General features: G+C 38.5%; 1 protein-coding gene across 8 annotated transcripts in view; it reads right to left on the minus strand.

Moving 5' to 3' along the window:
* L3MBTL3 (L3MBTL histone methyl-lysine binding protein 3) overlaps positions 1–25759 on the minus strand; it is a 78234-nt gene that overhangs the window by 32964 nt on the left and 19511 nt on the right. For all 8 annotated transcript variants that reach the window (XM_039707278.1, XM_039707282.1, XM_039707279.1 and 5 more), the window contains exons 3-11: positions 22668–22779; positions 20363–20522; positions 19242–19380; positions 17889–17973; positions 15637–15728; positions 13049–13153; positions 11589–11724; positions 7992–8083; positions 7318–7469 (exon numbers count right to left, since the gene is read on the minus strand). In XM_039707278.1, coding sequence (XP_039563212.1) covers positions 7318–7469; positions 7992–8083; positions 11589–11724; positions 13049–13153; positions 15637–15728; positions 17889–17973; positions 19242–19380; positions 20363–20522; positions 22668–22779 — 1073 coding nt within the window. The remainder of the gene's footprint in view (positions 1–7317; positions 7470–7991; positions 8084–11588; positions 11725–13048; positions 13154–15636; positions 15729–17888; positions 17974–19241; positions 19381–20362; positions 20523–22667; positions 22780–25759) is intronic.

The following is a 25759-nucleotide window of genomic DNA, read 5'->3' on the forward strand; positions in this document are numbered from 1 at the left end:
TTTGCCTCTACTTATTCATATATTATAACCATGTAATACTCATGTAGATCTGCCCTTAAGGACCTCGTTGCTCTTAGGAGCCTACCCCACCTAAGTTCTTTAGTTAAATCATAAATTCAGTATCACAGTGCACTACCTTTCTCCTCCACTATTTCCTATTCCTAAAGGTGTTTCAGTAGCTGACATTAAATACTTCCAGCTATGCCCCACCTCTCTCTTCTGGAAAACCCCACCAGTATTTCCATCTCTCCAACTGGCCATGAGCTCAGTGTTCCACTCACTCCAACGACTCAGCAAGGCCAAAAAAGTGAAGCCTGAGTAAGCTGAAGTAGCTAAAGTCTTCACTCCCAGCTCCCCAGGGAGAGATCAAGAAACCAACCTTAAGCAGCCAAGCAATAGTCTAGACTCAAAGACCTTGTTTCCCCTCCTGTGTTTTCCAAACACTTCTCAAATACTTAATGAGAAAAGAAGACAAACAGAGAGCAACCATGCATGAAGACACATACTTCATATAATAATCACTGAGCAAAACACCAAACCACCCATGATCCAGTTTCTGTTTAATCCCTCTCTGAAGTCAATGTCTCCATCATTAGGCTGGAGAATAACAGGTATTCTCTCCACTTTATCTCAACCTGAGTTACTAATGCAAAATACCGAACAGTATGGGCTGCTCTCTCTGAGTGTTATAAAATAATCCTTATCTGTATCTACCCAGAAAGTATTAGCATGCTGGAAGTTCAAATTAATTAGGTTCCCTTAATTAATATACTTCTAAAATATCACATGCTGATAACGTGCAATACCTAAAAGGGTGCAATGAACTGTGCACGAGAGGAGAAGAAACTAAAGGTAAATTATGCAGGCACTCCATAGTCTTAAAATTCAAAACACCAGATCTGCAGATGTGGGACACAAACATACTTTAGGAATTGCAAAAGGAAATACAGCACAGAAAAAATTGCAGACTAGACCCTGGGCTATACCACACTGCAGTTTTGAACCTTCACTGCATAAAATAAAAATTAAGGAGAAGACCATAATTGAAATACACAGAGTAACTTCTTTTTTTTTTTTGTTTTTGTTTTTTTTTGTTTAATCTGAGAAGTATTTTACATAGTGTCTAAAACTTGGTATGGATAATCTTCAACAACAGCATTGCTGACTGGGTGCTCCACAACATGGTCTCATAACAAGCATCCCTCCAGCCTTCTACCTAAACAGAGAGAAGCACTAATGATGAAAAATACTGGCCAACATAACATCATTATCTTAAGGCTATACATATGAAAGAATTCTGCTAGTATTTCTTTGTAATGATGCCAATCAGATAATTCCAAGCAGATAAAACCTACATTAGATAGACTCTGTAATGTCTCTAACAAAAGCCAAGGATTTTAACTCAGTTCACAAATAGCAACTTTTTGTCCTTCTACAATACAAAAAGCTATACTGTATGTGTTTAATATCTATAGTATCACACCAGGTACTCTCTAAATCGCTGAAGTTGCCATCAATAAAAGGAAGCAAGAGACCTTTTGTGGTAATTTAGCACTGTTAAAACTCAGCACCTGACTCCTAGAAATGTTTTGCCTCCAAAAAATAAGAAAAAAAACAGTGAGTCCTTCATGCTACCTCTGCCCTCTTCCTTTCTCTTTACAGTAACTCTGAAGAGAAGCTAACAAGATCGTGGGGCAGCACTCCTCTCTTCAATCCCTCTCACACTGGGAGTTTTACATGTATGAGGTATACTTCTGCATGGAAAAGACATATCTTCTTACTTCCTAAAATGTTTTGAAGCTAAGTTCACAAATTATTTTCAAAACTCTCCCAAGTTAAATTTGGGAACAAGTCCCATGCTCAGGATCACTATGGTATTATCAGTATTATACTTAAAATAATCAAGCCGATGTGGAAAAACACTTATCAGGACAAACCTCCTAAATGCATTCGGTTTGATTTCTCAAGCATAGTCTGAACATACATTTTAATAGAACTCTGAAAAGTGAATGCCACTGCACACATTTCTTGCCTTGAAGATTCAAGAAGAAGCAAATGACCAAGGAATGTTGCAATGAAAGATGCATTCCTGGAAAATGCTCTGACATTACAGTGACCATGGAACACAAAGCAACCTGTGATTCAACAGCAAAATAGCACTATGAAACATCTACAAACTTTGACTTGCTTTAAAAGAAAAAACCCAGTCATTACAGATAAGCCTATGAGCAGCTTCTGGAACTGCAGTGGACTTGGGGAAAAGAAAGACCCCAGCAAAATCAGATCACACAGTCCATCTTCACCTACTGATTTCACACACCCTTTTTAGCTTCTAACAGTTAATTTAACAATAGAAAGAGGAGATCAGTAAAAGTCACACACAATTTAAAGTAAAATTATTATGCTTTAATGTTATTTAATGGACACGTATCCAGTTTGGAACAACAATAGACTAAGCCTCAAGATTTGTCAACTGGAATGTTAAAGGCTATGCTAACCTTTCACAATCAATTTGCCACATCCCACAGCTTTGTATTTCCTTTGTTCCAAAACAGAAGGCAGATCATCCAGCTCACATGCTTCATAAAACATGATGATCCATGAATTGTGAGGATGCTTACTAGGCCAATAAAGGTTACCAACGCTAGCAAGAGTTGAAGGATTTTGCACCTCCAAACCTACCCACCCCTGGACCATAGCAGAGCACCAACACCACCTTCTGCCGAGAGGCAGAGATGTGACAAATGCACGCTCGGCTAATAAAACAAGATTACAATGTCCACACAATTCATGTCACTTGTGAACCATTTTTTATGTTGTGTGAGAATATGCAGACAGAAATAGAAATCTAATATCCATACTGGAAACTGAAGCTAATCCAGAAAGCTGAAGTGGAGCCAAAAGCAGCAGAATGCACCAGCTGAACCCATAGGAGAGCCACACAGAGGGACAGAACAAGAGACAGCTTGCTGAGTTGTGGACATCTTAACTACAGAAAAAAAACAACAAAGCAGGGAAGAGCTGCATGATGCAACTAGACAGGACATAGTTCTGCAATAAGGAAAAGCAAGGGCAGCTGACAAGGTGATTCCCCAGTGTGTGCACCACCTTGCCTGAACGGAACACATGTAAGGTTCAGCAGTCCTTAACTCACAGCAGGAGGGCACATCCCAGTGCGGGAGGCACACATGGAAGATGGCTTAATATTCTTCTACTGATCACTTTCACCTGTCCTGCTAATTTTTCCTAAAACTCTGTTTCACATATACAGCTTATCCCAACTAGATCAAGAGAGATGGATGATAATGCTTGCTGCTGAAAAAGTTTATACTCAATTATTTCAGCAAAGTATTTTCTTAAATAGGTCTCCACCTCATGCTCTGGACAGATTTTTTAATTAAATGGTCAGCATTGTATTTATAATAATTTTATACTGGAATAATTATAATAATTGTTATCATTATTATAATAATTTTCTATTTTGAAATTATTTCTGATTTTCCCTTTTGGGAAACAAACCTTTTAATATTTTGATATTCACTTTAATAAGTGTAGATACAGTCTGTAATGAAAATGTTATCTATCAAAAACGACTTACACACATATGCCCCATACACCCATAAATAATAATGTGCTCTCAAGAATGCTACTTATACAAGTTCTTGATTGTGACAGGTCAGTCATCAAGAGATAAAAAAAAAAAACAAAACAAAAAAACCACAAAAACTATCCTGCAGCCCCATCTAGTGCATAATTGAGAATACTTCATCATTGACAAGTATAAAGCTGGTACAATTTTAGGTCAGGGTTTCTGAAAATGTAATCCAGGAGGTTATGGCATGCATCGAGAGGTGGTATAGCACTACCATAAAACATTATCATATTTTCTATTTTAAGTCTGATAAGAAAGCTGCACAGTGATTCACAGGAAACTTAGGGTCACATAATGGTTCATTATCCATTTAAATAGTTAAACGCATGCACTGTGACTCATGCTTCTTTACGGTTGTTTTATCTCCTTTTTGATGTAATATCACCCCTCCAAAAACATGCTTCCTTTCAAAGAGAGAGTGAAGAAAAGTTAATTATCTCAAAGACGAAACCAGCAGAGTGCAACTTTTAAGGACTTGGCTGCTAGAAAAGTAATAAATACTGATGGACAACAGGCCTGGCCTCTTACTTAGCTTCATTACAAAGTCCAGTCTGTTCCTTAAGTCCTACAGATCAAAAAATGGTTCCAGAAATCAAAAGCTATTTTATTTTCACAGCAGGCTTCAGAAATCATTTTTCTATGCAAGACAGACAGGAACAGAGCAGTGAGTGGCACACAGGCCATTGTATTTTAACATACTCCTGGTAAGCTGATCCCAAAATCTGCCTGTGGAACCTTCTCTGCAGAGGAAGTTCAGACCAAGCCAAGGATGAGCGAGGGCACCCAGAGCCCTCTGATGCAGCAAGTCTGGGATGCAATGTGTGCAGCACAGCCAATGCACCACTTCTCCTGTGGGCAAACAGCAATAAGCTGGTGCAGCTTCACCTCTTCCATGAGCTCTGGCTGTGTTTCCATTTGGTCACAAAAAAAATTAGGAAGATGAGGCAACATTGATCTGTGTGCGAGCAAATCTGATGTAAGGGAATGGAGGAATATAGGATGGACCTGTAGTTAATTCATAGTTCTGACATACCAAAATATTCTCAATTCCATTTCCAGGTTCAGACAATGGTAAGAAAATTGAGAGGTTCCACTGAACAAGAATGCCTTCAGCTTTCAGAGCAGTATTATGTTTAATCAAAGAGATGGAACAGATGGAAAGGACCCGGAGGCTTATGTTCTATAGGTCAAACTTCCCTTCATTAAATAAAATCTTGAATTTGACAATTTTGTTCACTTTTGTTCCATCTAAAAGCCACTATCAAAGGAAAATTTAATAGGATTTATAATACACTGAAAGTAGCATGACCATGCATTAAAGAGCTGCTGTAATGACTAATTCTAACCAGGGTACTTACTTTCAACCAAAAATGTATTTTCTAATGCTCAGAAAGTAAGGAAGAGTATCTTCACGATGAGTGCCCGGAGCCTAAAAAGCCTTAGGCAATCGTAATGGGTTTATGTTGCCTGAAGTCAGTAATATCAGTCAACTCTCTTTTACATATACAAAAATAGGAAAGGTTTTTTTTAACCTCAGTGAGAAAGTTCAGTCTTCTCCAAATAAAACACAAAAGGTATACAGAGAAAAGAGGTACTTGTTTGAAAATAACCAACATACACAAAATAAGTAATTTCATCTTCATTATTATTCAGAGATTGAAACTTACATGCAGGCAGAAGGAAACTGAGGTTCAGGTCTGGGTAATCTCAAAAAACCTTTCTGTTTTTAGTTAGAGACAGCAGTTGGTAGACATGAAATGTATGCACCTAAGATATTTTAAGGCCCTTACAAACCTGATATCTAAAATTAAAAATGTGAGTGGGATGCATTCAGGTTATATTTTCAGGCTCTCTTTTGGTCAGACACTCCACTGCTATTTTCATTTGCCACTCTTTTCTCTAATTTTCTTTCTTTCTTCTTTCTTCCTTTCTTTCTCTACTCACTATTCTCAATGCAATGCTGAGAGGTACCACATTACTGAGAATTTAATATCCATGCACAGTACTTCCAGGAACATCTTCTTGCTGCTTCCAGAAAGGTATTTCACAATTTCACCAAAAGAACAAAACTTAAGCTTGACCTCAGTGTAAACACAGCTCCAGTGATTTCTGAAAACCTATAGGGAAACCTATAAACTTTCCACTTCAAATTTTCTTCATCCTTTAGGAGGGTTTTATGTCATGTAGTCTACACATACAATTCAGAAAAACCACTTCAGGATACTATAACTCTGACTAATACTATAAATGTAAAGCTTGGTTATGTACTTGAAAACTGCTTCTCCCTCCTCTGAAAAGACTGGTGGACAAAGTTCCTGTTGACGCTGGAATATTAACAAGTCTGAAATTCAGTATATGTCTGCTATATAGACTGCAGTATTTTAGAAAGATGCCTATGTTACCTCTGAACAAACATGGTTATATTGTGAACCATGGGTTATATTGTTTCAACACAGTTGAAAACTGTGTTTTCCCGAAAAGCTTTGACTAACTGCCATTTTAATTATTAATTAATGTCATAGCTATTATTAGTGAACAGTCAAATGCCAAGATATTCAGACTAAGTTTCCCCAGTCCCCACTTTTCTGATGCTTGGTAGAGAAAATGTATGGTTTGCATTACTTTTTGTGGAAATAATTTCTGGTCTTTCTGGTCTTTGACTCATATGGTCTATTATCTTGATATTCAGTTCTTGACTTCACTTAACTGTTCACTACTGCTTCAATAATTCAGTTCTACTTCAGTTTATTTGTCACATTGGCTACAAAATTATTATTTCGAGATGGCCTCACGAAGTTTTGAAGTTACTTTTATAGTCTTGTGACATTCCCCTTGATGGAGTGCAAAGTAGTCATCAAATACAGAAAAAGAAATTTTTGTTCATTTATTTTATAGGCTCAGCTATAGAATTAAGTTGCCACTGCCAAACCCTGGCCATAAAGGGGATCCATAACAATGCTCTCTACCTGTTCTGCAGTAACTTACTCTCCAAAGAATGTAAGGTAAACTACATTGCTCTAAATGATCTATCAAATGAAGATCCAAGTGGAAATAAAAACCTGTACTGCAACAGCCTAAATCTCCTTCACTGTCTTTGTGCTCCTAGTACATCCTGCTCCTTCCACTGCCTTTCCTATAGATACACACAGCCCCTCCACCATAAAGCTTGCAGAAAGGTCACCTCCAGCACAGGTCAGGATAGCAGGATCTCACATTCCACTGGAATATAGAACACAGAGGACCAAAAGCAGGTTTTGCCACTATCCCGATACTTTATAGAACATGACTACAGTTCACTCAATTTACAGTTATAAGTAAAACTAACTCCAAGTACACTTAGTCTCATTATCATGGTGTATATTCTCCACAGAAGTAATCAGCCTCAGAGATAATACGTAATTGACATCAATCCACAACTCCAGATGCAGCAGCACGCATGAACACTCCTTTAACACAACCTTGGCATTTTTTATGTGAAACTTGACATGGGAAAATTAATTCCTCCAGTCTGCCACTGAGACCTACTTTGGTGGCCATACTTAAAAACCCAGCAAAAGTTGGTATGGTAACTGTATCACCAGTCTGGAAAGTATCACAGAAAACAGCACTTAAAGTGAACACATTTCTGATACATCTCACTAGGATACAAAACAAAAACATCATACCAGTAGTCATAACTCTCATCCCAGTTGTCAAAATGAACCAGAAAACGATTGTCCACCATGTCTGTTACCGTGGCAACACAAATGAAAGTCGGGTTCTTCTTGTCTACAGCTTCCAGCTTCATCCCCACTCGAAATCCCGACGGAATCACTGTCTACATAGAGGAAGACATTTAACTGAAGATAAATACTATAAATCCAGAAATCTCCCCATTGTCCACAACCAATATATTCAGGCCATTTCCAAATTTCTCAATTAACTGTCCCAACAGAGTAGCAGCAGCCTGATTAGCTGACATGAGAGACTTGCAGTTTATGAAAGAAAAAAGTCCTAAACATGCTGCTAAAATGAAATGTGTTAGTTTTAGCTGTCTTAAATACTCTCTCTGAAAGACCATTTTTGTCCCACAAGATTACAGTGCAAGACACAGTACAAATAACAAATCTTTAATTTAAGAATGCATCAGAAGTTTAAACAGATAAGTAGAAGAGTAATGAACTGGAACTGCAGCAGTTAGCTGTGCAGTGGAGAATGTTAAAATGTTATTCATTTTGCTGTAAACACTTTTGTTTTAAATTTCAGACTCAAGTCTGCCATCACTGAAACGTGCTACGAGTCTCTACCACACACAAGCATGCTTCCTCAACTACACCATTAGTAACAAGGGAGTACTTACTGCATTCTGGTTTTCAAACAGTGATTTAGGAGCAGCTTGAGCCTTACATGCCTTTAAGTAGGAGGGCCAGCTGAATTCTTCCTCCTTATATCCTAAATGAGGGTTGTAAAAGAAGAGCAAGAAATTATGGGCATGAGACACACATATCAGTAAGAGACCAATTTTATACTTCTATCTTCTTCCCTTTGAACGAATATGTCCAAGAAGCACGGGCTAAAAGTCACCTCTTTGTCTCTCCCCAAGAAAACCTCATCTTTCCAGTACCTGTCTGCCTCACAGGTACCACCTAAGTTCGCTTGTTGGCTCTGTGTGTGTGTCAATGAGACCAACAAAGGGTTCTCCAGCTGCTTTTCAGTCTGTTGCTTTTACTTCAGATTCAGAAAAAGACCTACAGATCCCGAAGTTCTTCCCACTGTGCCAGTCAGTCCAAAAAAAACACCAAACCCTCCTCCTCCAGACTTCACCATATTACATCATCAGGCTATCACTAATACAGCATCATCACTACTAGCTTTAAAACAACCCCCCTAGGTTATATCAAAACAGTTGTTTACACTACCAATGCCTCAGACCCCTTCTCAATTTACAGTATAAACTGTCCCCCACATGGACATTGTATATTTTTTATTCAGTGTATACAACACTAGAAAAGAAAACTCTATTTCTGTTAGTGTTCTGTTTCTTAGGGGAAAAAAATTACATATAATTCTTAACATACTGAACTGCATAACATAATCTTCAAAATACCATTTGTAGTTCTAATCTAAAAAACAATGGTAGGAGTTGGAAGCAAATAGATTTCCTCCTTAATTTTGAGTTGGAAGCAAATAGATTTCATCCTTTATTTTTCTGTTATGTAACAGTTGTAGAAACATCTCTTTTAGTCAAGATGTTACAACTCAGTAAAGTAAGACCAAGACCACAACAAATTTCAGCCTTTACTGAAATGTGTCACCTCTTAACTACTTGAAGTATTACTCAAATATGCCAGAGACAACTGCTTTGTTTAACCTTCTGATATTATAACCATCTTATATTCTCATATTATCCCAGGAATCGCAAGTTTCAAACCCTTCAAGTTCTCTGCATAGGGATTTCTCACTTTTCATTTTAATTAGTAGTCAACATAAATTAACCTACAAGTCCAAACAAAAATACTTTCCTTATCCTCCCATTGTCTATTGTCTTGATACTCTACAGCTGTAGATCATTTGAAACCATTTTTAAAGCAATACAGTATTTAGGCTTTTCATTTTTGCTTTGTAATTCTAGAGAGTATTCAAACCTAAGTCCAAGCTCACAGCAGGCAATAAAAAACTCCCACCTACTGCATGAGTGAAGGGATCAGTTATTGGGATGAGGACAAAGCTCATGGAAAAAAAATTGGTTTTATTAGACTGTGAAACAGTTTCTGGGCAGTGTGGGTCTTCCTGCCACCAAATGAGAAAGGGAGATCATCAGTTATTGGGATGAGGACAAAGCTCATGGAAAAAAAATTGGTTTCATTAGACTGTGAAACAGTTTCTGGGCAGTTTTAAGCTCCTAACTCATCTCTCATAACAAGACCAAAGGTCAATTTGATTTATTCACTGAAAATATAGATCAGTCAATGTAATTTTTGCATGCATATATATACATGTACATCCATTCTCACTGCAGATTTTGCCTGTGTGAGATAAAAAAGTGGCCTCTTCCACACAAAATGAATAGTGTCCTGACCACCATCTTTTTTAATTTCTGTGAAATCTAGTTCAATTTTGCCTCTTAGCTCTCCTACACCTGCTGGAAGCCCAGCAGCAGCTGCCTGTTGCCCCTGCTACTGTGGGGGGTGGGAGACATCCCATCACAAGACCTGTCCTGCCCAGCAGCACTAAAAGTTACCCACCCTTTCCATTCTAATAAACATGGATAGAAATACATTTCAGAAAACATCTAGAATAATATTCTTCCTGTCTCATGTCCCTCACTCCCCACCCCCTGCCCACCCAAGTCAGACCACCAGGTTCCAAATTGCCTAGGGTTTACACCATGAAGGTCATAAATCTGTATTTTAGATGGAAAATTAAAGGCTACTAACATAAACCTTTGAGTTCTTCTCTGGGGTGCTATTTTATATAAATACTGTGCCCTATGTCATAACTCTCATTTGCTTTAGCATCTGCAAAATTTGCAACGGGCACTACAGAAATCATTATTAAAATGTCATAACACAGCAAAATATAACCAATCTGTCCGTTCCAATTAAAACAGAACCTACAAATGGCATATTATCCTTCCCCTTGGAAAAGCAGAATCCCACCAAATTCTTCCAGGGGCAATCATTCTTTGCAAACAAAAGCTCTCTAAAATGTAAGATGTAAAAGGTGACAAATCGTTGTCACAGATACAAAACTTACTAAGCATACTGTAATAACATCAGGAATGCTGTAACTGGGAACTACCCATTTGCTACATACAATTTATTACATCAGTGGAGGCCATCCTTCTAAGAAATTCTTATTTATGTTCAAGGAATTGCTATTTCTACACAGCCAGTTATACAGAACTGCATCCCAAAGCAAGTAGCACCCTGTAATCAGAGTGGAGCTTGCAAAGCACTCAGAAGAGCAGCTCATGCCTCTCAAGGCTCACACAAAGAAATGCCACCCTCTCACACACTGGCAGGCCCTCTGCCCCTACACTTCCAGTGGCTTTACTGTCACTTTTGCACACCTGAGCCCTTACATCTACAGTATAATTCTCTGCAAGCACATCCTCTTGAATCTGTGCACTCCTCATTTTCCAGCCTTTCTAAATCACATTATACTACCCTCACTGTGTATGCAAAAATGGCACATTCATTTATTTCTCACTTTTCAGACTTCAGGACTTGCTCCCTTCACCCCACATACTCCCTCCATATTCCAAAAGGACCACATTTATCTATTTTTCATAGTACAGTTCAGTGCAGATGCCCTCCTGCCAAAAGAAGTTACACAATGTGAAATGGAAGCAAATTAAGCAAGTAAATTACACACATTTCAATACCTGTATACCATTTACATAATCCATGTACAAATAACACTTTCAGGCTTGCAATCTTACCTTTTTTACTCCCTATTGATCTGCTGATTCCTATTTTTGTCTCTATTTCAGACTTAATCTTTGTGGAAATAGCACAGTCTTTATTAGTCTGTACCAACATTTGTACAGTAATAATGATCACTATGCAGTAGCAAAAATGTCCTAAGACCTTCCACTAAAGGATCCTCAGCTGCCTGTGAGACCTCAGTTTAAGCATATGTGTCACCAGTATGCTGCCAATTTCCTTGGAATAAGCTGGGGTCTAGGTTTGCTGCACAGTATTTTTTTTCCTAATGCCTTATGGATGACTCTCATAGCCCATTTTGTTTTCTTGGTTTCTCTGAATTTCCACCGAATAGAAGGGGCAAGCTTTCGAACTTGAAATTTTAGGCAAGATATGTATTTAATTTGCCATTTTCAAATACTCTTGACTAAACAAACTAAAACATTTCTGCCAAAAAAATGCTACAGCATTACACAGGTACTCTCAATCTCAGAACTGTGTAAGACACGGAAATTTAAACTAAGCAATACCTTTAGGTGGATGAAGCTTGTGACCTGTTTTTTCACACCATCCAACAGGATGAATGTCTGAAGAGTCAGCATTCACCCAGAAATCGTAACAATCTGGGTATCCATCAAAATGTAGTCTTACTCTGTAGCCACAAACCTAAAAGCAAGAATTGACAACATACAACACTAAGACCTTTGCCCTACACATAACCACTTCCATTCAATATTATGTATAATAACTGTATGTTTTCAGTCAGATTTTTACTTCTGCCCAATCCAGCATTGGATTAATAAATTCATTTCATAATAGGGAGAGAATTAAAAGGCAAAGCTATTCTCAGTCTCGGTGCCTCCTCTTCTGGTCAAAAGAATTTAACTAAAAGCTGGCTATTGCCAGTAGTGCTCAAAAACTTGACAATGGTTCAACCCAGCATCAAAGTAAAACATAAGCCCTACAGAAGAGTGTGAATACATCTGATACAGCTGAGGACAAAGTGCAGATAATGAGGTTTTCAAGCTATCCTGATTAACTGGCATGCAAGGGAGCAGCGAACAAAAAGTACGTTCAAAAGGCTCTCCAGAGAGATACTGAAAACTGTTTAAGTAAAGATGAGAAGTCAGTGGAGATATTCCCCAGAACTTCATTATTCCATGAAGTAATAAGTCAACCACTGAGAGGAGGATAAAAACAGGACACAACACTGTCTCTGTAGGGAAGTTCTCCTCATCTCCCTGAATGCCAAATGCCACAAATTTACTGCAGGCATCAGTGAAAATCTCAACATCAACCCTATTTTGTATTTAATTTGTACTTTGACACAACTTCCAGTTTCCCCATTTTAATTCACAAATGAAATCCAAAAACCCATTAAAACTATGCAAAAATTAAAGTAAGGTATTTTTAAAAGTTATTCAAAATATGCCTGAGAAGCAGGCTCCATTAAAAGCTAAGAAGTTGTTCATCAGAAAAACTATTTCATGAACCACAGCAAAAAGAAAAACCTGTGTATATATTTTATGTTAACTTGCACAGGTTGCTAATACAGGCAGTTTCTTTAGCTGTCAGCGTGAAAAAGTTGTAGCACAACAGCAACATGAGAAACTTTTAGGTATTTGTATCAGTGAATGGAGCAACTGCAAATACTATCAAACTTCTATAAAACTGCTGTGTATCAGTTGCCATGTTTGTTTTCTATTTATTTTTTATTTTAAATAAAAAACTACAGGATTACAGATAAACCACATACCATCCAACTAGTCTAATACTGTTTTCTGTGTATGTTAAATATATGTACTGCTGCATTGACACTGGATATATTCTTTACATGTCTATCAGGCAGAAATAATACAGCATTATTAATTTAAAAATCATCTTCCTACATATAGTTTCTGTCTGCCTGTTAGGTAAGAGTGAGGGTTTTTAGCTGCTGCTGTTTCATTTCAGTCTCTACTGTAACCCAGCACTGTGGCTGCTTGCTCACCTCAGCCACCGTGAGAACACAGTAGATCGACTGGTGCTCAGGATCCACACCCTCCAGCTTCATCCCTACCTTGAATCCATTCTTGTTGTATGGGAAAGACTGATACTGCAATGGAAAAGAGCAGTTTCAATACTTCTGAGAGTACACCAGAGAAAGATACAATATCTTTACAAGGAACAGAACATTCATTATTTATTATTCATGTTTCTGAAGGAACTAATAAATCACTTTAAGTTTCGCGTTTTCAAAATGTGGAGAGGAAAAGAGAAATTGATGATTGTTTGAAAAACACAATGACTTGAAACCTGAGAGCATGTAAGAAAATTAGGAAGAATTAGCAAAAGAGTCAATGGAAAGATGACACCATTTTTCTTCAACTTTTTTCACTAATTGACAGTAAAATATCTTAGCAATTTAATTATTTAATTTTCAGCCTGTACAGTGACACTTTCCTGGTGGTCATAATTCCTATAATAATCACAACAATGACTCTGTTTTGCCTTTTTGGTTCCACATCTCAGGCCATGAAAGATGAACTGAAAGGCAGAAATATGGAACACTCTGTATGTAGAGATGGCCTATTTGCTGTCCTTTATATGCTAAGCCCAGACTATGTAGTCTTCCAGGAGAATTTCTACATCACAAGAACATGACTACCCTTACATCACACTACAATGAACCCAGAAGAATATCTTTCAAAAAACAGAAAGTGAAAACGAGGCTAAGCAGGATGGATCAACCACCTTTTCAATCAGCAGGCATCACCATCAACCATCTCTTCCTCTGTTAAAGAGGAAGAAAGGTAGCAGATATTAAGGTTAAATTGGAGGAAAGATCAGAAAAATAAGTAAACAAAACTGAAGACAGTTTTCCACAGGTTAGAAAATTCACAGTCAGTTTTATGTTACAGAAAAAAAACAGGAAAAGCTTCTTAAACGTTCCCTTTCCCTTCTGTTTCTGCCTAGGTGACACATGTTCCTGAGTCAACTGCAGTACTCTGCAGTCAAAGGGAAGAGAAGGGTACGAATAGGTGATACCTCTCTCAGCAAATACTGAGAGAGGTATCACCTACTTTGAAGGATGGGAAACCTTGTGAGACACAGCTTAGAAATCACTCTAAGGTCTAAGGAAATAGCAAGGACCCTCCATCATCCTGACTATTCCTAACTAAGGGTAAGAAACAGCACAGTGAAAAGTACTGCTTCTGAAATGGTAAAATAAAAAGAAAAAAGGAGTAATTCTCAAAATCCAAACAGAAATCAAGGATTCATGATTGGTTGTGATGTTTGGTATGAGGTTTTTTTATCCTGTCTATGTGGCTTGCTCGTTCATCTGTAAAATGCAGAAAAATTACCTGGCCAATTCTGAGTGTTACTAAAAATTCTCTTTCTGCTACAGGCTTTAAATACTGCACACTAAATCAAGCACTACCCAGGGGCTAAAGGCTTAGAAAGAAACTAGTAAATTAAGATGCACTGAATAAGAAAGGTACAATGTGGAGGAAACATTGCTTAACTCCAGACTTCAGTACTACGCAGTGCCCTGCAAAGCCTTTGTACTGCCATAGCTGTTCATGGGCCTTCAGACAGGCAGAGCAATGCTTTGGAAATCTACCTTCCCACTAGGACACTCTTTATCCTGATTGTTTTCTTGCTAATTTTTGAGCCAGTATATAGCACTGTCTTCACAAATGAAGATAGTCAGGGGACTGTTGTTCTTGCACCTGCAAATCTGTGGATTCTGGAAAAATGAAACCCCAGTTCTTCACTTTTCTAACTCAATAGCAACTAAACCACCAATTAAAGACCAGCATCACACAGCATGTGTAAGCTGAAAGGTAATTCCTACAGGGACGATTTCAGCTGAAGTATGAAGCATACAGAAAGAAATGGATGCAAGAAACAGACTACAAGTAAGAACAGAATTGTCCAAAAAAAGGTAACATACAGCAGCTGAGACATGTTCACATGTTTCACCAGGTTTTGCAAGGGAAGACAACAGCACAGAAATCTTATGGATTTGGATACAGAGCTCTCTTCCAAGCAAGAGAAGTGGCACTAATGAAAGCACTGAAATGACAAAGTATAGCAGGCAAAGGACAAGCAGGACATGATGATGTGACATCCAATCAGACGACAGGCAAAAGGAGAGGCAGACAAAGTATCTGATGTAGTAACAAAATATAATGTCAGCAGAAGCTGAAGACAGGCAATATAATCAAAACAACAAGACAAAAGATGACCTTTGTACCACCTTTCCAAACATATTTAAAGAAAATTATATGGCATGAAAAAATGTGGGTATCACATTTTTTAGCTTCAGAGACTAGAAGGAATGGCTAGAACAGCAGATTTTGGGAGAGCATCTGCTTTCTGCAGTCTGATCTGACAGCACTCATCTACAACAGAATTCTCTGAAAAAACAGAGAGAGATAATTGCTTTCCTAATTGCTGATGGACACAGCATTATTTTCATCATGCACATTTTGCAGAGAAAAGAATAACATCTTCAAATTATTTTTCTTTATTGATTTCCTAGGAATTTCAAGACCTTAGCTGGTTGACTGACTTAAATTTCAAAGGTCATACCTCCTTAAAAAGCTTAGTAGGCACTGCAATGGCCCTTTCTTCCTCCAGATAGGATGCCCAACACCATGCTTGCCTTCCTTTAGAGGGTACAGCTACAAAGAAGCATAAAACAGGGAAATAATTCTGTAACTGTTAAGATCTCAAGAAAAAAAAATCCACAACACAAGTTCATAACATTCTTGAATTTACGTTTTATGAAATGCACTCATGGTGTTGTTCAGAACATATTTCAGAAAAAGAAGTTCTGTAGGCTGAAAGGCACCAGGAACACAAAGGTTCCTGGTTTGTCCAGAAACATTTCCAGCAGTTCAAACCTTGATGGTAACAAGAAAAAGCTCCTTCAGGTGACAAAAACAACTTACAAAGTCTTGCTCCAACGCATTTTTCTTTATTGCTCCTAAGAAGTATTAAGATATACAATTTGCAAATGTGTAAAAAGATGAGTTTAAATCACAAAATAGCTCAGTATTTTAAGGGGTTTCTTTTCCCCCCATGTCCTTCTTTAACTGGAAAGCATTTTCAAGTGGATACTGCTCATAGTAAGTTTTTTTAAATCAGGATTGAAAGACCCTATTCTTTAACAGTATTCAGACTGTTTCTCACCTACTCTATCACTTTGTATTTTGATGGTTTTGGGTAGAAAGGCAGTGATTTAACAGTATTTTCTGCAAGTCTTCAGAACTGTCACCAGTGCTTTTTTTCCTCAGGATGTCATTAGCATATGACAGAAACCTCCAGTTTCAGGTTTGTTCACACAGCATGAACACTTGCACAGTAATTGCAGTATTGCTTACAGTCCATCTTAATGGCTACAGTCACACAGTTTTCAGGCCTTGAAGATAAGGCACTACCTGCACAACAGCAATAGCCAGCAACTTCAAGAACAGATGGCCATGTTATGTATCTACTTTCATACACCTCTACTCTGCTCTACTGATCTTCACCTAAAATGCCTTCTCTGCACAGGCAGCTTAGCATTTCAGACCATAAGCTCACACTGTCAGAAGGATTCATCACAGTCCACACTGTGATTCTGGCTTGATCCAGACTGTGGGCTGCTCACAGGAAAAATAAATCCTTTAAGTAACAGTCTGGCTTAGCATTTTTATGATTAAAACATGAGCAATAACAATAGTAATGCCAAACTCTCCTGAAGAAAGCTTACAATAATGTAACCAAAAGGTAATAAATTTCAGAGTGATAGTAATCGCTCAACACTATTAGACCACATTAATTTTATTTGGGATTTACCCAGTTTTTATCTATTCCATTAAAGAAATTAATTGTGCTTGGTTCTGAATACAAATTGGTCTTTGATACCAGTTTATACTTTTATACTGATGTTTTACCAAATAATTTTTTTTAAAAAAACTCAACAGAAGACATTTGTAAATCAGTCAGTGGACAGCAGTGATTTCCACAAAGCATCAGCTTTGTGCTTGTGTCTCACATGATTCTTATCTCTTCAGCCTTAGAAGCAACTGTAGAAACATCTCAGGAGTGATTCTTTCTTCGGAGGGGGATGTTTCATAACATTTATTGTTGCATCTTCAACCAGTAGCTCATCTGCCTGGTGTACATCAGAGCTAACTGGAGTTCTGTGTTGATTAGTGGCCTGGCAACCTCTGTTAACGTCTCCCCATCTACCATAAGAAGCACACTGGAGGGCAAGATGTAGGTCTGTGGTTGGTGCACCACTGAGGTATAATAGCAGCTGATTCTCCCACTTTTCCTAAAACTATCTATCATACAAATAGCTTGAAAGAACAGCACTCATTTAAAATATGTTTTATTATGTTGTGTGATGCAGTATATGTCCCTTTGGATTGATTACAGTAATTATTCCTAAACAGTTCCATAAACATGTCTATTTCCAGCACATAATGAAGATGCAAAATTGATCCCCAAGGAAACAAAAGTAAACTTTCACTTCTGCTTGATACATGTGTTTCAGCATCTGGGAACTCAATGCAGCTGATTCCCTCTAATACTGGCACTATTTAGAGGGATGAAAAGAGAAAAACCTAAAATGCACATTAGTTGCATTTACACTCACCAGATCCTCCCCTATGCTGCCTTAAAATTTAATTGCTGTAAATAACACTGTCACTGTCTTTTTACAGTAATGAAAAAAATTCAATAGGGAATACAAATTTTGTGAAACATTTTGAAAATGCTGACAATTCACAATAAGATAAGGCTATTACATAAAGAATTGATGGTTGAGAGTTTTGTTTCATAATATAACTTACTTTGTTTCAAAACTGTTATCTCCCCTTTTCTTTTCCTCCTGGCTCTCTGTGAGACTCTCAAGATCCTTCCTTCAGGTTTGTCCTCCTAAATTAGAAAAAAAAAGAAACAAAAACCAAAAAGTACAGTAACCTCATTAGCTTAGAAGTCTAGCATGATAAAAGTTGAGATACTGAAGTTTAAACTGTGACTTCATTTAAATGGCTATTGACCAAGCTCTCTTCTACCTCAAACAAACATGCAGATGTCTAATAGAAGCAAAGTGAGCCATCAGCGACAAATCACAACAAACACAGTGAAAATGGCAGGCAGAAGGACTCTCACCACTTGGCACTCAGCCAGCCAGCCTTGCCTGACCCAGAGACAGATCATGAAGCCTTCAGCAGACCCCACTGAGACACCGATAATAACAGTACCTTTGGCATGTTCATGCTTCCAAAACAATTTAAAAGAAAACCTCTCACAGTTTTACTCTTTGTTTTTTGTTTTTTTTTTTTTTCAAATGTACAATTGCTTTAATAAATACAAAATGGCACTGTGATCCTTTCAATTTTTTCACTGTTTTTGTATTAACAGTTTTGTGAACATCTGAGCAGATGAGCAGAGTAAGTACTCATCCAGGAGAGCAGCAAATTCCCTCTTGACAACTCTAGTGTCTTCATCCTTTTGACAATTCTGTAGCTGCAGAACTCTCCCCTTCTCCCTGAAAACTGTGCTACCCCCAGCAGTGTGACAGCTATTGGGAAGAAAACACATACTACAGAAAACAAGCATTATGGGAAGGTACTGTGGGGTAAGCTTTTTCTAAAATCAAGAATAAATACAAAAGGAAAAAAAACCCAAAAGGTGCCCCAAAGCAAATTACACTGCAACACAAAAGCAAAACAATTTTTGGGCTATGATTTTTAAAGGCAAATTACACTAAGAAAATCCAAAGTATTCCCTTCTTAATTGTAGCATAGCTATCTTTGTAAATAAATTATTGGTCTATAGTTATTTATTCATGTGCACAATGACAAAATAACAGGGGTGTTGGGAAACATGTACTCCTGTTTTTCCATGCTGAAGACACGGCAAGTCAATGTTAGGATCATTTTTCCTTTAAATTCTTTTTGTTCTGCTCTTTAAAAAGCAGGGAAAAGAGACCAAAACTAGCTTTTATCAATTAATTGTCAATAATTACAATTTACTGCAGAGGCATAATTAAATTGGCAAACAAAACAACTACTTATTGTGGCTCTGACAGAGTGATGAAGCCTCTTTTCTTTGTGGACTGATGGAGCTACTGACATTGCAATACAAGGCAAAACTCCCACCCAAATACTTGCAGGAATGGGTTTGTGATGCATACTAACAATTTCATCTGGATTCTCCTTCTTCTCCCCATTATCCCGGGGTTCTTCTTTGAGAGATACTTTTGCTTTTCTTTTCCGAATGCCTTTAGAATCATCCTCCCCATTGCATTCCATGCTGGGATTTTCCTCCTTTGGTTCTCTATCACAGAATGACACAAAGCCAATTTATTTCACTTCTCATATTCATAAAACCAGTAAAAAAGCAAGTAAGTGTGTGGGTCCCATAGTATTACACTGAATATATTCTTAGAAATACTACAGAAAATTAAGTCTGTCAAAAGAATTAATCTGAGAGACACACAATAGCAACTGTAAAAGGAAAGCTGTCAGCTTATGCTGAACAAGTTTTACATGTTTTAAACAGTGTGTCTTTTTTCATGTACCATCAAGTCTCTCGGAGAAGCAAACTGTGAAATGTTTAGGACTGCAGGGCAGTTTAGAGAGAGGAAGGCACAGGTAATTGTTAAGTCTGACAAATCCAATTGGAGAAAGCTGGTATGTGACTGTACAAATTGCTAAACAAGAAATCAGAACAGAAAACTTTGAAGCAATTAGCTAAAATGAAGGCAAATGTCCAAAATCATAAATGTTTAAAACTGCCATAATCTAGCAATATGCAATACAAAATGGACACACTGACACAAACATGCTTTTATGATGAGATGAAATGCACTAACTGAAAAAAAAGGAGCTGAGAAACTGCAGTATGCTCATGTTTTCACTCACTGTCAACTATAAAACAGCTCTTGCACTTAATTATAATTAACTTACCACCCCAACCATCTCATTACTGATTATCTTAATTCCAATGACTGAAACAGGGTGGGAGTCTGACACTGATTCATACATCCCATAGACTGTTTTACTGCTTGCATCTGACAGTAGAACACAGCACACTAAGTAAAAAAGACTGCCTTCAATGCCAGTGTTAGACAAAACCAAATGTTGTTAAGGCATTTACACAAAAAACAGTGAAAGAACATTATAAACCAATGCTGACACTGAAACTTGTCTGCTTAATACCTCCCTCTGCCTCACCATGAACATTTTATCCCATCACTTCACTCTTGTGCTGCATTTATGACAAATTCTTTGTTTCTATGCTTTGTTATAGCACCTACTTGTTTTTTACTTGCTGGGCACATTTCTGGCTGCAAAATTTCCCTTCAGGAACAAATTCTTCTATGGAACCATAGCGGTAACAGTTTTCACAGAAAACAAGTCCATCCACTTTTGCAGTTTCCTTCAACCTGGTGGGGATCCCTGTCTTTTCTGAAAAGGCTGCACAATGACAAAAGTTAACTTCACTTAGGTGGAGGTGATACATTCCCAAATATCCTTAGCAGGCCTTGCCAAGCAAACAGAAAAACATCAGCCACACCACTCTTGTCAGAATGAACAAGTAGGAATTAGTGTTTGTATGAGGTCCACATTGCTGACAAGCAAGTCAGGTTTTCACACTGCAATAGGAGAGAGGAACCACTATTCTATGGTTCAGTCACAGCTTGATGTGGCTACTTGTGGAAGGACTGCATTTTGTGACAGGCACTGACTGCCCACAGAGTTATCACCACTCAGAATCCATGACCTCATCTCTTGCTGATATGCCTATACCTAAATTTGGGAGAAAAAGGTTGAGGTGAGTATCTTTTCATTAGGTGAAATTATTTCTGGAAGCAAATCGCTGACTACAGTCTGCAGTCTCTAGCAGCAGCTACTGCTCAACCTGCCTGAGGTCCACCAGAAGTGAAACATCACTGAACTTGTAGCAAAGACTAAACTGATCCTAAACTGAAATTTCCCCACATAGAGCCTAGGAGAGGCTATATGTAGGAGAGAGTGCTGTTACTTTCCCTCACAAGGAAGTATGAAGCACTGTCAAGTACTCCAGCCTCTAGAGCAGGTTGATGTCTTTGTACCTCCCCAAAAGGCAAACTTCAGGTCACAGACTATTTATGTTGCTTAAGCACTGTACTGTCTTTGAAAGCAGAGTCAAATGAACTCTTGTATGCAGGCTACCTCCCCCAGAAGAATACATAATGTATGTTATATCTACACAGCAACATCATAAGTGGTTCAAAACAACTATTTATTCTCACAACAGAAAATTTTAGCAGTGTTTTTACTTTTGGGGAGCACTAAATTAATCAAGGATGGCGTAGGGTAGTAGCAGAATGCTTACTCAATACGTCTATATGTCCATAAAAAGAGTTCAATTCAGTAGAAACACAAGTTTTTGTTTAAGTTTGTCAGACTGGAGGGAATGCAGCTGCTGTCAGTAACTGATCTCTCAGTCTGAGCAGAGAACCTGTTGTGTTACTACACTGTCACACGATGCTACACTCTCATCGCAGATTTGAAACCCGAATTAACTATCACAGCCTTGCTAAAGAACACATTAACAGGGGTCTGCAGCTTCAGACCTCAAGGGGGTCCCAAACCACTTTCCTACCAGTGTTAATGTCCCACATGACAATTATGAACTAACGGTGAGGGAGCAGCAAAGGAAAGCTCTCACTGACTTCTCATGCTTATAGGGAAGATTATGAAACAAAAATTGTGATGTCTGCTTTTCAAAGGGCTTACAGAATACATATTTTAAAAGAAAATTGATAAAATGTAATACCAACAAGGAAAAAAACTAGGTAGTTGTAAATAATCACCAAATCAGTTGTGATATTCTCTTTCATGCTACTCCATCATTACTGGAGTCAGTGTAAAAAGATTGCAGTAATTTATGACCATGTAAACCAACTTGAACAAAACAGGTGCTTCTTCAGAATTTTAAATCCAGTCAACACTTTATCTGGTAGATAGATACTACAACTCTAAGAATTTCACCATTCAAGATAAACATTAGCCATTACTGCAGATTGATTTTAATGCTGCAAAAAAAGCATAGTTGGCAGGAACAAGGCATCTGTGGGGGTACACACCGCACATCTAACATTGACATCGGTGGTGGCAGCTGTGCTGACCACACCAAGGCAGTTTGCAGTGCACAAATCAACTCTAGGCTGTTAGCAAAGTCTGTGGGCAGCCTGGGAGAACCAGCTCAACAAAAAATTCTATAACTTAAAATTTTAAATTCTCAATAATTAAAAGAAATTCACTATTTTGCAATTTAAATAGAGGGAAAATACCAATTCTAAATTTAGAGAAAATTACTGTAAGGAAAAAAATGTGGCTGTAATTAAACTTCAGATGTTTAACAGTGGAATTATTTCCTTTCAAATTGAAATGAATTTATTTTCACAGTAATTTACATCCCAAGAAACAGGTTACTTCATCAGAGATACTTTGCCCATTAAAGCAAGTAAATTGTTTTGTTTTTTTTTTTTACTTTGGATGCAAGCTTTAAGGAAAGTTGATGCATTAAAGAAACTACAGTCTACCACAGAAAATGTTTACTGCTTGTTAACTGACCTTCTTGAGCAGTTGGAACCATCCAGGTTGTGGTAGCCGTTGCCTTTTTAACACTTTCCATCTCAGTTTCATCTGTAATTACTTCCAGGGCCCCAAATTCATTGACTCTAAACTGTAAGACAAAACAAATGGCACAGAGCATAGTAAAAATTTACTGGAGGTCTCTTGAAGTATCTTCTATTCAATATAGTTTTTACATGGTGTCGTCATCACACTGCCTGTTTTCTATGTGTTTCTGCTTATCCCCATGGAATTCAAAACAAGCCATTCTTGTTTTGATCAAGCCAAATGTGAATTCATTTTGATATCTGTAAATATTAATTTGCAATAGATACTGATACAGATGTCTCCAATATCTAACTTACACACACATATTAAAGAAAAAAAACCAAATCAGTAACACACATTCATGGGAACATCCCCATACCATATGTTTTTCATTGCCAGCAAAATAACACACTCCAGACAGCGAGTATTCTTTCTGAGGACAAGGGAGCTGAATGAACATCACACACCAAATGCTTCACGGAGTACAGAAATTTCAGCATCCTCTGAAAACACAGTACTTCTCCATTAAAAAGCACACATAAACAAACATCTCAAGGCAGTTTATGAGGTGTTTAATTACACGCTGAATGTGATATTACTGTCAGCCAGACACAAGGCTCAACAATGCCCCACATGCTGTGCTTACACTGCAGCACTGCGAGTTAGAGCCGTCCTGCTGCCAGAAGAAAAGTTTCTTCCCAATGCTGTAGTGATTACAGCACTACCACATGAAAATAATTCTGCTTCCCAGTCACTACGTGGTTTGCAAGCCCAGCTGGTGACATGGGTTTAGCTCAAGGCAGTGTTTTGTGCCTGCTCTGAACAGTGAAGGGGTGCCTTTGCCACAGAGAACAGGTCTTTATCAGTGTGGTGCTCTTACCAACAGCTTTCTACAGGGAAAATTACATCTGAGAGAGTCCTTCAAAGCTCCCCAGCATCCACCGGAGAGGATATTGCTTCAAGGCCATAGCATGAAGCCTATTTCTTTTTCTCTGGTCAGGCAACTTTACCCTGTGAAAATGAGAACAGGAACAATTGCCTGGCACTACACTGACCCTTTCAGTGCCTCCAGAGGCTGTTGAACACATCACAGCCCCTCACTTTGGACCCTGCCACAGTACAGTACTGAAAATACGCCTTTCTGGCTGCAAGCAAAGGTGACCCCCATATTCATACACATATAAAGTGTGCTTTCACTAATACAGTCCTTCTAGCCCTAAGGAATGTGAACAGCTAAGAAATAAGCTGGGGGGAAGGAAAGGAAGAAGAGGCCCTCACACAAGCATAAGATGTCTGGAGCTAAGATTTTTGCTTCTGATCAGCTGTGCTCACAACAGATATGAAAACATGGACAAACTGCTGATAAATCCATCTGGACTGAAACACCATGAGTTCAACTTTGAAAGGCAACCAAATGCACTAAACACCACGTGCTGATGCTTCAGTTTGTGGAGAGACATTCATGCTGTTCCAACCATAGAAAAGCAACAGAGTTACTATTCAGAAGTCTTACAGCTGACTTACGCACTCAGTCTTGTTCCTATTTTGGTTAGGCTCATTTTTGCTATTTGTGCTGTGCTGTCTCTGCAACAGGTGGATGTCAGAGGGAAAACCTTCCTCGCTTTCAAGAGCTCCAACTCTGCAAGAGCTGTCTCACAGCAGGCAAGCTGTGAACATGAGCCAAGACACCTGCAGGCTGGGCACAGGGAGGTTACTGAGCAGGTCTTCGAAACACTCTCCCACACCTTCATACAGTGTCAGCTGGAAGATCCATGCACCAAAGGTGTTTCTGAACAGTCCTGGGACACCTAAATACCTGTGATGTTTCTGCATGGTTCAATCAATGGCCAGCCCTGACACCACACACATGTTCTTCCTCCAGCAGGGGCCTACTGTGGAATGCAAGGACATCCCCCCAGGTAGTGCAGTGACCTGCCAGCCCTTCTGGCTCCAGAGGGCTCACTGGTAGCACCAAACAATGGAAGACAGATGACTGCAGGTAAGGCAGCTCCCAGCCGCTCTTTCCCTGGAGGCTGTTAACAGCAGCAAGATCTGAACCATTAAAGAAAAGCTCCTCAAGGAGCTCCTCAAAGCCAGGCAAGCATGATCAGATGGTCTCAATGACGGGGAGTGACAACTTGCCACTGCCTTAGCAGGCAGGAGGGCACAACAGTCCAACTGGGCACTGCCTCACTGATCACTGTAACTTCTGGCTTTGCCTGCAGTCTTGCCTTTCCCGGTGTCAGAGGCCTCCAGCTCCTGTTTGGAGACAAACTTGAATTCATGACTGCTCTCACTCCCGAATTTCCCAGCGACAGCATCAGCACAAATGTATACACCAAGCTCTTTGTGGCTAACCAGAACAATACCTCAGACTTGGGAAGTAACCTCTGGTTTTAGCTGGGGAGAAAAAGACATGAACAGCTTGTGACAAAAGTTAACTGCTTAAAAGGAGGATAAATAGATGTACAAAGCAGCATGCTGCACAAAGTCATCACAGGATAAGAGCTGCCAGAGCAACATGCCAACTAGTGTATACTGCTGGAAGCATGACAAAAAAAGATCTAGATTAATGGTGGTTTATATGCCTATGAAAAAATTCAACACATTTGTAAGCCTCTTCTACTTAAGAGTGTAGGCAACAGAAAACTAAAGAGTTAAGGTTTCATCATAGTATTTCCTCCAAGCCAAAATACAGTAAGGGCAGTCCTCCCAGACACTTTCCTAGGTGTCTTGACAGTTTGAAATGTCACAGAAGGTGGCAGTGCCATTGAGCCAACTTCTGAGGATGGATCCATAGCTTTCTGAGAAGTAAAAATTTGTTTTCAAGTCACAAAACTCCTTAAGTGAATACAGAAATTTGCATTGGATAAAGGGATTTCCTTTCAATCTGCCTTCATTGCATCAAACAGTGAAACTCCCCTTGATGGAAACAAAGGCCATAACCAAGCACTTAACAAATAAACTCACACAAATGACTGATTTTTGTCACTTCACTGTTTTAAAGATAATAAATTATAAGGCTAATTGTGTATAACTTCAAT

This window comes from Passer montanus, unplaced genomic scaffold (genome assembly GCF_014805655.1).
Source record: "Passer montanus isolate IOZ18808 unplaced genomic scaffold, ASM1480565v1 scaffold2, whole genome shotgun sequence".
NCBI lineage: Eukaryota > Metazoa > Chordata > Aves > Passeriformes > Passeridae > Passer > Passer montanus.